The 15,095-nt window shown below is 47.4% G+C and overlaps 1 protein-coding gene across 4 annotated transcripts in view; it reads left to right on the top strand.

Moving 5' to 3' along the window:
- The window catches only part of LOC121539083 (alpha-actinin-1), a 147,805-nt gene extending 139,045 nt beyond the window's left edge, over positions 1-8,760 (top strand). The window contains exons 20-23 of one of the 4 annotated variants that reach the window (XM_041847322.2): positions 4,405-4,485; positions 6,143-6,208; positions 6,712-6,870; positions 7,659-8,760. In XM_041847322.2, coding sequence (XP_041703256.1) covers positions 4,405-4,485; positions 6,143-6,208; positions 6,712-6,870; positions 7,659-7,817 — 465 coding nt within the window. In that variant the 3' untranslated portion in view covers positions 7,818-8,760. Of the gene's footprint in view, positions 1-61; positions 414-4,404; positions 4,486-6,142; positions 6,209-6,711; positions 6,871-7,658 lie in introns of those variants that run through there. The other 3 variants (XM_041847320.2, XM_041847319.2, XM_041847321.2) reach the window with 3 other exon arrangements.
- The last annotated feature ends 6,335 nt before the right edge of the window (positions 8,761-15,095 follow it).

Raw genomic sequence — 15,095 nt, 5'->3', positions numbered from 1 at the left:
TACCTACTAAATAGTAGGGATCGGAATATTGTTATAAACAATGCATTTTCCACATATGTAGGCCACATCAGCAAAGCCAGGAGGTTGAGGTAAGAGAGGATAATTTGTTGTGGGTCATTGGACCATGTTAATCCTCTCATATAGTGGGACTAACAAACTAGGGGACTTATGAAGGGTTTGTTTTTGCATCATGTAGATAATCAGTGTTGACCAACTGATAACATCGATAGTGGTGTTGAACTAATTTAAGTTGATCTATTTGTTGATGAAGAGAAATGTGAGTATATGAGGGGAGAGGATAAGATCACCTTACTCCTACTCCACTGATGGGAGCAAACCTCAGGACACCAAATATACTGTTCCTCTCAGAAGACATTCTCCCTAGCTTTTTGCAGCCCCTAGCCCCCATCCGTCCCACTTCTCCTCCCCCTCCCTTCCTCTCCCCCTCCCTTCCTTTCCTCCCCCCTCCTCCCTCTCCTCCTCCCCCTCCCCTCCCTCCCCCCTCCCCTCCCCTCCTATCCCCCCCACCTCCTCCCAGACCACAGTGTTTACATCAGTAGCTCAGTATCAAGAACAGAACACCTCCTATTATGGATGGATGGAGGAGTTTTTATTTATCTTACACACTTCTCCTCCCCTCTCCCCCCTCTCCTCCCTCCTCCCTCCTCCCTCCCTCCCTCCTCCCCTCCTCCTCCTCCTCCTCACCCTCCCCTCCCCTCCTATCCTCTCCCCCCCCACCTCCTCCTAGACCAGTGTTTACATCAGTAGCTCAGTATCAAGAACAGAACACCTCCTATTATGGATGGATGGAGGAGTTTTTATTTATCTTACACACTTCTCCTCCCCTCCTCCTCCCCTTCTCCTCACCTCCTCCTCCCCTTCTCCTCCCCTTCTCCTCCTTCCTCCTCCCCTCCTCCCCTTCTCCTCCCCTCCTCCTCCCCTTCTCCTCCCCTCCTCCTCCTTCCTACACTCCTCCATATCCCCAACCGAGCCTTGATAGCTAGACTCCACCATTACATTTCTCCATGACCTCATGCATTCTTCCATAGCCACCCCATTGTTCATCAGTCAATAGCCTCAGTCAATAACTGTGGAAGGAGTCCTAAGGGGAAACGGTTCTAGTGTCTGTCTTTCCATTCTTGGGGATATCTGTCACGTTTTTCCACTCTGTCACCATGAGGCAGCATTTAATACAAATCCATTTTTTTTAGGGCAGTTATGAGTTAATGAGGTTTTCTCTTTGATGTGGAGTCTATTGGAGACAGATATGTAAGGACAACTTTTCCCTGAGACATGGCTGTAGAGTGTATCCATCCCTATGGCGTTACGAGGTTTTACAGTCACGTCTCAGACCAAGGGGAAAATATGTGCTATGCCGGGGTTTTCCAAACTATGACGTATGAATGATAGCCTGTCGCATACCATTACACAAGGCCCTGTACTGTAAAGTCTGCCTGCCACACTGTACCGAACACCTCTGAATGAATGTCCTGTCACTGGCCAAACACAGCAGTGTGTCACAGCTACAGCTCCTCACTGTAAGGTCCTAACGTTTGTACACTGTTGTGTTCTCTGTCTCTTTTTGTGCATGGCCCCAACCCCTTATCAACCATCCACCCTATCCCCAACCCCTTATCAACCGTCCACCCCTATCTCCGACCCCTTATCAACCATCCACCCCTATCCCCAACCCCTTATCAACCATCCACCCCTATCCCCGACCCCTTATCAACCATCCACCCCTATCCCCGACCCCTTATCAACCATCCACCCCTATCCCCAACCCCTTATCAACCATCCACCCCTATCCCCAACCCCTTATCAACCGTCCACCCCTATCCCCGACCCCTTATCAACCGTCCACCCCTATCCCCAACCCCTTATCAACCGTCCACCCCTATCTCCAACCCCTTATCAACCACCCACCCCTATCCCCAACCCCTTATCAACCACCCACCCCTATCCCCAACCCCTTATCAACCACCCACCCCTATCCCCAACACCTTATCAACCGTCCACCCCCTATCTCCAACCCCTTATCAACCATCCACCCATATCCCCAACCCCTTATCAACCGTCCACCCCTATCTCCAACCCCTTATCAACCACCCACCCCTATCCCCAACCCCTTATCAACCACCCACCCCTATCCCCAACCCCTTATCAACCACCCACCCCTATCTCCAACCCCTTATCAACCACCCACCCCTATCCCCAACCCCCTTATCAACCATCCACCCCTATCCCCGACCCCTTATCAACCATCCACCCCTATCCCCCGACCCTTATCAACCACCCACCCCTATCCCCAACCCCTTATCAACCGTCCACCCCTATCTCCAACCCCTTATCAACCATCCACCCCTATCCCCGACCCCTTATCAACCACCCATCCCTATCCCCAACCCCTTATCAACCACCCACCCCTATCCCCAACACCTTATCAACCGTCCACCCCTATCTCCAACCCCTTATCAACCATCCACCCATATCCCCAACCCCTTATCAACCGTCCACCCCTATCTCCAACCCCTTATCAACCACCCACCCCTATCCCCAACCCCTTATCAACCGTCCACCCCTATCTCCAACCCCTTATCAACCACCCACCCCTATCCCCAACCCCTTATCAACCACCCACCCCTATCCCCAACCCCTTATCAACCGTCCACCCCTATCTCCAACCCCTTATCAACCATCCACCCCTATCCCCGACCCCTTATCAACCATCCACCCCTATCCCCGACCCCTTATCAACCACCCACCCCTATCCCCAACCCCTTATCAACCGTCCACCCCTATCTCCAACCCCTTATCAACCATCCACCCCTATCCCCGACCCCTTATCAACCACCCATCCCTATCCCCAACCCCTTATCAACCATCCACCCCTATCCCCAACCCCTTATCAACCATCCACCCATATCCCCAACCCCTTATCAACCATCCACCCCTATCCCCGACCCCTTATCAACCATCCATCCCTATCCCCAACCCCCTTATCAACCATCCACCCCTATCCCCAACCCCTTATCAACCATCCACCCCTATCCCCGACACCTTATCAACCATCCACCCCTATCCCCGACCCCTTATCAACCATCCACCCCTATCCCCGACCCCTTATCAACCATCCACCCCTATCCCCAACCCCTTATCAACCATCCACCCCTATCCCCAACCCCCTTATCAACCATCCACCCCTATCCCCAACCCCTTATCAACCATCCACCCCTATCCCGACCCCTTATCAACCATCCACCCCTATCCCCAACCCCTTATCAACCATCCACCCCTATCCCCAACCCCTTATCAACCATCCACCCCTATCCCCAACCCCTTATCAACGTCCACCCCTATCTCCGACCCCTTATCAACCATCCACCCCTATCCCCGACCCCTTATCAACCATCCACCCCTATCCCCAACTCCTTATCAACCATCCACCCCTATCCCCAACCCCTTATCAACCATCCACCCCTATCCCCGACCCCTTATCAACCATCCACCCCTATCCCGACCCCTTATCAACCATCCACCCCTATCCCCAACCCCCTTATCAACCATCCACCCCTATCCCCAACCCCTTATCAACCATCCACCCCTATCCCCAACCCCTTATCAACCATCCACCCCTATCCCCAACCCCTTATCAACCATCCACCCCTATCCCCAACCCCTTATCAACCATCCACCCCTATCCCGACCCCTTATCAACCATCCACCCCTATCCCCAACCCCTTATCAACCATCCACCCATATCCCCAACCCCTTATCAACCATCCACCCATATCCCCGACCCCTTATCAACCATCCACCCCTATCCCCAACCCCCTTATCAACCATCCACCCCTATCCCCAACCCCTTATCAACCATCCACCCCTATCCCCAACCCCTTATCAACCATCCACCCCATTCCCAACTCCTTATCAACCATCCACCCCATTCCCAACCCCTTATCAACCATCCACCCCATTCCCAACCCCTTATCAACCATCCACCCCTATCCCCAACCCCTTATCAACCATCCACCCCATTCCCAACTCCTTATCAACCATCCACCCCATTCCCAACCCCTTATCAACCATCCACCCCATCCCCAACCCCCCTCTTTCTGCATGACACACCCCTACCCTCTCCTATCCACCCTACCCCTCCTGACTACTTCACCCCACCCCTTCACTGACACCGCTCTGACACACCCGTTCCATGTGTGCTGTGCTGCATGAACTGTGGCTTCACCCTGCTCCACCTGACACACCTCCTCATGGCCTGGCCCCATACCTGGCCCCATACCTGGCCCTTCACACCTGTTACACCTGGCCTGGGACCCTACCTGGATTTTCACACCTGGCACAACTGGCCCTTCACACCTGGCCTCCTACCGCACCTGACACCCCCAGGACCACTCGGGCACTCTGGGGGCTGAGGAGTTCAAGGCCTGCCTGATCAGTCTGGGCTTCGATATCGCCAACGATGCACAGGTACTGAACACAGCTCCACCCTGCAGGGGCCTTTGGTTAACAATGTTGTTTTGTTCTCTTTGTTTTGTACCTTTTATCCCCTCTATCCCCGCTCTACCTCAATGTATTCCCTGTACCCCCTCTATCCCCCCTCTACCTCAATGTATTCCCTGTACCCCCTCTATCCCCCCTCTACCTCAATGTATTCCCTGTACCCCCCTCTATCCCCCCTCTACCTCAATGTATTCCCTGTACCCCCTCTATCCCCCCTCTACCTCAATGTATTCCCTGTACCCCCTCTATCCCCTCTACCTCAATGTATTCCCTGTACCACCCTCTATCCCCCTCTACCTCAATGTATTCCCTGTACCCCCTCTAACCCCCTCTACCTCAATGTATTCCCTGTACCCCCTCTATTCCCCCTCTACCTCAATGTATTCCCTGTACTCCCTCTATCCCCCCCTCTACCTCAATGTATTCCCTGTACCCCCTCTATCCCCCCTCTACCTCAATGTATTCCCTGTACCACCCTCTATCCCCCCTCTACCTCAATGTATTCCCTGTACCACCCTCTATCCCCCCTCTACCTCAATGTATTCCCTGTACCCCCTCTATCTCCCCTCTACCTCAATGTATTCCCTGTACCCCCCTCTATCCCCCCCTCTACCTCAATGTATTCCCTGTACCACCCTCTATCCCCCTCTACCTCAATGTATTCCCTGTACCACCCTCTATCCCCCCTCTACCTCAATGTATTCCCTGTACCCCCTCTATCTCCCCTCTACCTCAATGTATTCCCTGTACTCCCTCTATCCCCCCTCTACCTCAATGTATTCCCTGTACCCCCCTCTATTACCCCTCTACCTCAATGTATTCCCTGTACCCCATTCATCCCCCCTCTACCTCAATGTATTCCCTGTACCCCCTCTATCCCCCTCTACCTCAATGTATTCCCTGTACCCCCTCTATCCCCCTCTACCTCAATGTATTCCCTGTACCCCCCTCTATCCCCCCTCTACCTCAATGTATTCCCTGTACCCCCTCTATCCCCCCTCTACCTCAATGTATTCCCTGTACCCCCCTCTATCCCCCCTCTACCTCAATGTATTCCCTGTACCCCCCTCTATTACCCCTCTACCTCAATGTATTCCCTGTACTCCCTCTATCCCCCTCTACCTCAATGTATTCCCTGTACCCCCCTCTATCTCCCCTCTACCTCAATGTATTCCCTGTACTCCCCTCTATCTCCCCTCTACCTCAATGTATTCCCTGTACCCCCCTCTATCCCCCTCTACCTCAATGTATTCCCTGTACCCCCCTCTATTACCCCTCTACCTCAATGTATTCCCTGTACCCCCCTCTATCCCCCCTCTACCTCAATGTATTCCCTGTACCCCCCTCCATCCCCCCTCTACCTCAATGTATTCCCTGTACCCCCCTCTATCTCCCCTCTACCTCAATTCTTCTTCTTCTTCTTCTTCTTCTTCTTCTTCTTCTTCTTCTTCTTCTTCTTCTTCTTCTTCTTCTTCTTCTTCTTCTTCTTCTTAATGTCCACCTGGATACCTGTGACATCCCTATCCTACTCCATTTCTCCCCCAAACCTCCTCTTCCACCTTTCAATCTGCTCCTCCTTCGTTCTTCGTCCTCCGTACTGTTTGTCCCTCGCTGGTACCTGTAGAAGAAAACAGGGATGATGGAAGCGGAAGACTTCAAAACCTGCCTTATCTCCCTCGGTTACAACATGGTAAAGCCAAACCACCCGTTCCATCCCGCCCTCTGTCAAGTACCCTCCTATGAACCTATGAACGTATGAACGTAGCAATATGTGTCTGCCTTGTAGTCCTTTGTGGAAAGGTAACAACTGTTCACTCGTCTCTTCAAGATCAGTCTACATTTATTTGGAAACAAAACGGTCCACCAATCACGATCGGATTGATAGATAACCAGAAAACATGTCTGATCTCTCATTTACAGTATAGACATTCTACTTAGTTTACTGTCTGTATTGCCTGGTCCCAGTCACATCTGTTTGTGCTGTCGTACAATGGGTCCCTATGGGGACCTGGTTAAAAGTAGTCCACTATATTATAGGGAATAGTGTGCCATTTGGGACACAATCTATATCTCACCTTTATGTGAAAGCTCCATCTGCTAACTGCAGAATGTGATGTGATGCTTGCAGTGTGTTTGCTTGTTGCTCTGGCGATGGTCCCCATGGTGATAGTGTTCATGGCTCCTGTCCAATAGGGTGAAGCGGAATTCTCTCGCATCATGAGCATCGTCGATCCCAACCGGGTGGGCGTGGTCACGTTCCAGTCCTTTATTGACTTCATGTCCCGGGAGACGGCCGATACTGACACCGCTGACCAGGTCATTGCCTCCTTCAAGGTCCTGGCTGGGGACAAGGTAATCATATACATTTATCAACTATTCAATTAATCAAGCTAGCAAGCAAGCAATCAAATCAATCAGTCAGTCAATCAATCAGTCAATCAGTCAATCAATCAGTCAGTTTAGTCATTCAATCAATAAATCAAATGCATTCTTAAAGCCCTTTTCATCAACAGTTGCCAACTGACTCACCCTAGTCCAAATAGTTTATATTTCTTTATAAAGCAACCCAGCAAGCACAACCAAAAATATGTATTTTCGATGTCTTTTCATTGTCTTGTGCTCATTGGGAAGAGATGGGTTAATAAGGAAGAAGAATACACAATATGAAAGGAAAAGGAAGACAGACAGCAGATCTACAAGCTAGGGCTGTTTTCCAGTCACATCCATTGTCTTGCTTGACTTTCAGCATGATCTCTGTGAGCGTTTGATTATGTCTCTCCAGAAGTCCATTGCTCCATGGACTGTATGCAGCAGTTGGCTTTACCTCCATGTTGAATGTCTTATTTCATTAATTCATTGAATTCTCCTCAATTGTCACTGTACAATTTCTGGGGCGGGCCATGCACACTTATCCAGGAGTGAATGAAGTGCTTGACGATTTTTCACGGGGTTTCTTTTGTATTCACAATGCTTCCAGCGCTGAAGTGTGTGATGTGGTGGATTATGTGAAGGTACCGCACACACTTGGTCCTAGCTCATGTTACGAGCATCTGGCAGGGCTATACGGTCAATACAGACGGAAACATCAAACATTACATCCTCATTTACTATTCTTGCCTTCTTCTGTCCCCTTACACCAGAACTTCATCATGGCCGATGAGCTTCGTCGTGAGTTGCCTCCTGATCAGGCAGATTACTGCATCGCACGCATGGCGCCCTACTCCGGCACCGACGCCGTACCCGGCGCCCTGGACTACATGTCCTTCTCCACCGCACTCTACGGAGAGAGTGACCTCTGAGTCACCTTTGGGTGACCTTTGACCCCTGACCTGGGAGGTTATGCCTTATGAGGTCACTCACCAGTCTACCTGCTCTCACCACCGCCCGCAAGACCATCCTACTGTCCTTCCAGTGAGCACAAGACGTTGAAAATGTATTTTTAGTTGAAAAGACATCAAAAATACATATTTATGGTTGAAAATATGTTGAAAATATGTCATTTGTGTTAGAAAATATGTTTAAAAAAATATGTATTTTTGGTTGAAAAGACGTCAACATCTTGTTCTCACTGGGCCATCACTGCAGTCCTGTTCTAGCCTGGGTCCCAGATCTGTTGGTGATGTCTTACCATCTCCTTTTTCACTCATCGTTGTCACGCCAGTTTGGCAAAACAGCACAGACAGATCTGGCACCAGGCTAGCTCTGCTCTACAACACTCAGAACATGTTTCTATGTCCCTGGCCTTATCTTATATGTCATAATCATCCTGTCTGCTCCCTCCTCCTTTTTCACCCCTCCCTCCTTCCTTCCACCTCCATCGCCCTTACCTCCTTACTAGTGTAGGGTGAATTTGCCCCAGGACGCTGATTTTGGGTCTGTTTTTAGCATTTTCCCCCACTAATGGTTAAGGTTAGGACTGGGAGAGGGGACACTGATTCTAGATCTGTTGCCTCGGGGGGAAACTTCACCCCTTCCTTCCTTCCCCACTCCCTCCCTCACACTCTGCCTCAGATCTACTTGCTTCCTGTGCAATGCAGCAAATCTCTCCAGGTTTAACAAAGAGGATGAGAAATGTGTTTTTTTTTTCTTCCTTGTTTTTCATTTCTTTCTTGTTATGTTTTTCTTCATAAAATGAATAAAGTTAACATATTTTATTATACAGAACAAAAAAAGGTATTTTTCTTCACCTGATTAAAAAAAAAAAGAAACAAAAATGGAAATAAAGAAATATTCTATACTTTCTCTTGACTTAGTCCTACTTTGTCAACGTACACACTGACATCACAATATACCACTGCTGGTTATCGTGCCTCTGATGATGCTATAGATACAATTAAAACACCGAACTGCCTTAGTAATGCCACTATGACCTGATGCTTCAGAACAGAACGGAGGATCAAGATCGATGGTAGCCTACCCTCCATGTAGGTGGAGTGGGACTAAGTAGGTGGGAGCCTACATGGAGGCTCTGTGTTGATAGGCTGGATGTAGAATGTTAGCGTCTAGTTTCAGAGCCTGCTGTGGAAGAGTGGATGAAGAGATGAAGAAGCAGAAGACACCGGTGGAGGAGCCTAGTCAACATTTTAGCAGATGTTATAGAGGGTGCAGCGAAATGCTTATGATACTAGCTCCTAACAATGCAGTAAAATCTGGTTTTAATGAGTAAAATGTCAAACAAGTACAAAAAAAATAATCCTTTTTTTTTTTTTTTTTTAAAGTACAGCAAAAAAACAAGAAATCAAGAACATCGAATCCAATTAGCACCCAAATAGCACTGTAGCAATAATCAATATATGTCTGTACACCGGAAGAATTTACACAAGATATACTAAGAATGATATGTCCAGCAGTAGAGATATTTGAGCAGCTAACCCCCCGGGGTGCACATTTTGTTTTTTGCCCTAGCACTACACAGCTGATTCAAATAACCAACTCATCATCAAGCGTTGATTATTTGAATCAGCTGTGTAGCGCAAAAACCAAAATGGGCCCCAGGACCGAGTTTGGGAAAACCTGTATTAGCGTGAGCTATATCAAGAATCCAATTTACCACGTGGCTAAAGTATACTGAACAAAAATATAAACGCACCATGCAACAAATTCAATTATTTTACTGAGTTACAGTTCATATAAGTAAACCAGTCAATTGAAATAAATTAATTAGGCCCTAATCTATAGATTTCACATGACTGGGCAGGGGCGCAGCCATGGATGGGCCTGGGAGGGCATAGGCCCACCCACTGGGGAGCCAGGCCCAGCCAATCAGAGTGATTTTTTTCCCCACAAAAGGGCTTTATTACAGACAGAAATACTCCTCAGTTTCATCAGCTGTCCGGGCGAGGGTCTCAGATTATCCTGCAGGTGAAGAAGCCAGATGTGGAGGTCCTGAGCTGGCGTGGTTACACATGGTCTGCGGTTGTGAGGCCGGTTGGACGTACTGCCAAACTCTCTAAAACGACAGTTTATGGTAGAGAAATGAACATTAAATTATCTGGCATAAGCTCTGGAGGACATTCCTGCAGTCGGCATGCCAATTGCACGCTCCCTCAAAACTTGAGACAAAACTGCACATTTTAGAGTGGCCTTTTATTGTACCCAGCACAAGGTGCACCTGTGTTATGATCATGCTATTTAATCAGCTTCTTGATATGCCACACCTGTCAGGTGGATGGATTATCTTGGCAAAGGAGAAATGCTCACTAACAGGGATGTAAACAAATTTGTGCACAACATTTGCGAGAAATAAGCTTTTTGTGCATATTAAACATTTCTGGGACCTTTTATTTCAGCTCATGAAACACGGGACCAACACTTTTACATGTTACGTTTATATATATTTTTTATGTTCCAGCCCCCCGACCATCCGCTCAAGAAAAAAGGTGCCCGTGGCTGAATCTAGTTGATGATCCCTGTATTAATGGGTTGTAGAGTTTGATTATCGTCTGGGTCGAATAATCATGTTGAGCTTCGAAGCACTACAGAAGAAGAACAAGACGCTGAAATATGGCATTTCCTGCTGAGTCAAATGTTTGATGTGGTCTTTTCAGTTTCGCCACAACGATGACAGACACCTGTTCTCGACCAATGAGATGATAAGTAAAATGTATACCAAAATGTTTTGGTTAATCACATGATCTGGTGTTGTAATCTGTAGCTACAGTGGGGAAAAAAAGTATTTAGTCAGCCCCCAATTGTGCAAGTTCTCCCACTTAAAAAGATGAGAGAGGCCTGTAATTTTCATCATAGGTACACGTCAACTATGACAGACAAATTGAGTAAAAAATATCCAGAAAATCACATTGTAGGATTTTTAATGAATTTATTTGCAAATTATGGTGGAAAATAAGTATTTGGTCACCTACAAACAAGCAAGATTTCTGGCTCTCACAGACCTGTAACTTCTTCTTTAAGAGGCTCCTCTGTCCTCCACTCGTTACCTGTATTAATGGCACCTGTTTGAACTTGTTATCAGTATAAAAGACACCTGTCCACAACCTCAAACAGTCACACTCCAAACTCCATTATGGCCAAGACCAAAGAGCTGTCAAAGGACACCAGAAACAAAATTGTAGACCTGCACCAGGCTGGGAAGACTGAATCTGCAATAGGTAAGCAGCTTGGTTTGAAGAAATCAACTGTGGGAGCAATTATTAGGAAATGGAAGACATACAAGACCACTGATAATCTCCCTCGATCTGGGGCACCACGCAAGATCTCACCCCGTGGGGTCAAAATTATCACAAGAATGGTGAGCAAAAATCCCAGAACCACACGGGGCGACCTAGTGAATGACCTGCAGAGAGCTGGGACCAAAGTAACAAAGCCTACCATCAGTAACACACTACGCCGCCAGGGACTCAAATCCTGCAGTGCCAGACGTGTCCCCCTGCTTAAGCCAGTACATGTCCAGGCCCGTCTGAAGTTTGCTAGAGTGCATTTGGATGATCCAGAAGAGGATTGGGAGAATGTCATATGGTCAGATCAAACCAAAATAGAACTTTTTGGTAAAAACTCAACTCGTCGTGTTTGGAAGACAAAGAATGCTGAGTTGCATCCAAAGAACACCATACCTACTGTGAAGCATGGGGGTGGAAACATCATGCTTTGGGGCTGTTTTTCTGCAAAGGGACCAGGACGACTGATCCGTGTAAAGGAAAGAATGAATGGGGCCATGTATCGTGAGATTTTGAGTGAAAACCTCCTTCCATCAGCAAGGGCATTGAAGATGAAATGTGGCTGGGTCTTTCAGCATGACAATGATCCCAAACACACCGCCCGGGCAACGAAGGAGTGGCTTCGTAAGAAGCATTTCAAGGTCCTGGAGTGGCCTAGCCAGTCTCCAGATCTCAACCCCATAGAAAATCTTTGGAGGGAGTTGAAAGTCTGTGTTGCCCAGCGACAGCCCCAAAACATCACTGCTCTAGAGGAGATCTGCATGGAGGAATGGGCCAAAATACCAGCAACAGTGTGTGAAAACCTTGTGAAGACTTACAGAAAACGTTTGACCTGTGTCATTGCCAACAAAGGGTATATAACAAAGTACTGAGAAACTTTTGTTATTGACCAAATACTTATTTTCCACCATAATTTGCAAATAAATTCATTAAAAATCCTACAATGTGATTTTCTGGATTTTTTTTCCTCATTTTGTCTGTCATAGTTGACGTGTACCTATGATGAATATTACAGGCCTCTCTCATCTTTTTAAGTGGGAGAACTTTCACAACTGGTGGCTGACTAAATACTTTTTTCCCCCACTGTATACTGTGGCATGCCCGGCCAATCTGTGCTGTAGATGGGAATACCTCATTATTATGATACCGACTCATGAAGGATTCTGTCTCTAAGTTGCTGGTAGTAGTAGGTTCATACGATGTGATAAATACGTATTTTACTGGTTGAAATCTGGTCGGGGTGTCTTTATAACCATATCACAACCAGATGAAGTATTTTTGATGTCATGAAAAATATGTCTTATTTTGGTTGATATCTGGTTTTTGGTTGAAATCTTATTGAACTGCTGACCAGTTATCTAAATGCTACTCAATTAATAGAAACCAATCTATGTAAACATGTGCATAGTGTTTGTGGACCATGCACCAATTGCATATAAGACATTAGAACCATTACAATTATTAAAATTGGAGTAATGTTCTTTTTCAGGAGGCTTCGCATGATTCAGTTTAGCGCACTTGGCAAACATCATCTGGCACCAAAGCGGGTTAAGGTCTCGGGCTCTGGCTAATGGTACTCGGGCCGAGTCCACTTCATCTTATCCGGCCCGATTAACTTTTTCAGGAGTAGGGCCATTTGGGGGTTTTATTCGGCAGGTGATGAAATAGCAATTTTTTTTAAACAAAGAAATGTGATATACACTGCTCAAAAAAATAAAGGGAACACTTAAACAACACAATGTAACTCCAAGTCAATCACACTTCTGTGAAATCAAACTGTCCACTTAGGAAGCAACACTGATTGACAATACATTTCACATGCTGTTGTGCAAATGGAATAGACAACAGGTGGAAATTATAGGCAATTAGCAAGACACCCCCAATAAAGGAGTGGTTCTGCAGGTGGTGACCACAGACCACTTCTCAGTTCCTATGCTTCCTGGCTGATGTTTTGGTCACTTTTGAATGCTGGCGGTGCTTTCACTCTAGTGGTAGCATGAGACGGAGTCTACAACCCACACAAGTGGCTCAGGTAGTGCAGCTCATCCAGGATGGCACATCAATGCGAGCTGTGGCAAGAAGGTTTGCTGTGTCTGTCAGCGTAGTGTCCAGAGCATGGAGGCGCTACCAGGAGACAGGCCAGTACATCAGGAGACGTGGAGGAGGCCGTAGGAGGGCAACAACCCAGCAGCAGGAACGCTACCTCCGCCTTTGTGCAAGGAGGAGCAGGAGGAGCACTGCCAGAGCCCTGCAAAATGACCTCCAGCAGGCCACGAATGTGCATGTGTCTGCTCAAACGGTCAGAAACAGACTCCATGAGGGTGGTATGAGGGCCCGACGTCCACAGGTGGGGGTTGTGCTTACAGCCCAACACCGTGCAGGACATTTGGCATTTGCCAGAGAACACCAAGATTGGCAAATTCGCCACTGGCGCCCTGTGCTCTTCACAGATGAAAGCAGGTTCACACTGAGCACATGTGACAGAGTCTGGAGACGCCGTGGAGAACGTTCTGCTGCCTGCAACATCCTCCAGCATGACCGGTTTGGCAGTGGGTCAGTCATGGTGTGGGGTGGCATTTCTTTGGGGGGCCGCACAGCCCTCCATGTGCTCGCCAGAGGTAGCCTGACTGCCATTAGGTACCGAGATAAGATCCTCAGACCCCTTGTGAGACCATATGCTTGTGCGGTTGGCCCTGGGTTCCTCCTAATGCAAGACAATGCTAGACCTCATGTGGCTGGAGTGTGTCAGCAGTTCCTGCAAGAGGAAGGCATTGATGCTATGGACTGGCCCGCCCGTTCCCCAGACCTGAATCCAATTGAGCACATCTGGGACATCATGTCTCGCTCCATCCACCAACGCCACGTTGCACCACAGACTGTCCAGGAGTTGGCGGATGCTTTAGTCCAGGTCTGGGAGGAGATCCCTCAGGAGACCATCCGCCACCTCATCAGGAGCATGCCCAGGCATTGTAGGGAGGTCATACAGGCACGTGGAGGCCACACACACTACTGAGCCTCATTTTGACTTGTTTTAAGGACATTACATCAAAGTTGGATCAGCCTGTAGTGTGGTTTTCCACTTTAATTTTGAGGGTGACTCCAAATCCAGACCTCCATGGGTTAATAAATTTGATTTCCATTGATAATTTTTGTGTGATTTTGTTGTCAGCACATTCAACTATGTAAAGAAAAAAGTATTTAATAAGATTATTTCATTCATTCAGATCTAGGATGTGTTATTTTAGTGTTCCCTTTATTTTTTTGAGCAGTGTATTTCACTTCCACGTCATCGAATTTGCAAAGTCATTAAAAGCTAAAATTGTTGACAGTCTCTGCGGTCATAGCTATCAGAGATGGTCCCTAATTGAGAGAATCTCAGATGCTATAAATGTATTTGCTTTTGCTACAGGCTAAGGCAGTGATTTTCATTTTCCATCCAATTGAAAAGTGCACATTCACTTCCATAACATTTGTTCTAGGCTACCAGCATGTAAGATAAACATGCACAATAATACAGGGTACCCTGCCGTTAAAATGCAGTAAAAATGCAGTACAATGAAATAATGGTTGTTTAATGAATGATATCTGGTAGCTTGCTGTGTGTGTTGGCTTCTAATGAATGATATCTGGTAGCTTGCTGTGTGTGTTGGCTTCTAATGAATGATATCTGGTAGCTTGCTGTGTGTGTTGGCTTCTAATGAATGATATCTGGTAGCTTGCTGTGTGTGTTGGCTTCTAATGAATGATATCTGGTAGCTTGCTGTGTGTGTTGGCTTCTAATGAATGATATCTGGTAGCTTGCTGTGTGTGTTGGCTTCTAATGAATGATATCTGGTAGCTTGCTGTGTGTGTTGGCTTCTAATGAATGATATCTGGTAGCTTGCTGTGTGTGTTGGCTCCTAA

The sequence above is a fragment of the Coregonus clupeaformis genome, chromosome 25 (genome assembly GCF_020615455.1).
Source record: "Coregonus clupeaformis isolate EN_2021a chromosome 25, ASM2061545v1, whole genome shotgun sequence".
Classification (NCBI taxonomy): domain Eukaryota; kingdom Metazoa; phylum Chordata; class Actinopteri; order Salmoniformes; family Salmonidae; genus Coregonus; species Coregonus clupeaformis.
This window is presented reverse-complemented; position numbering and strand designations above follow the sequence as displayed.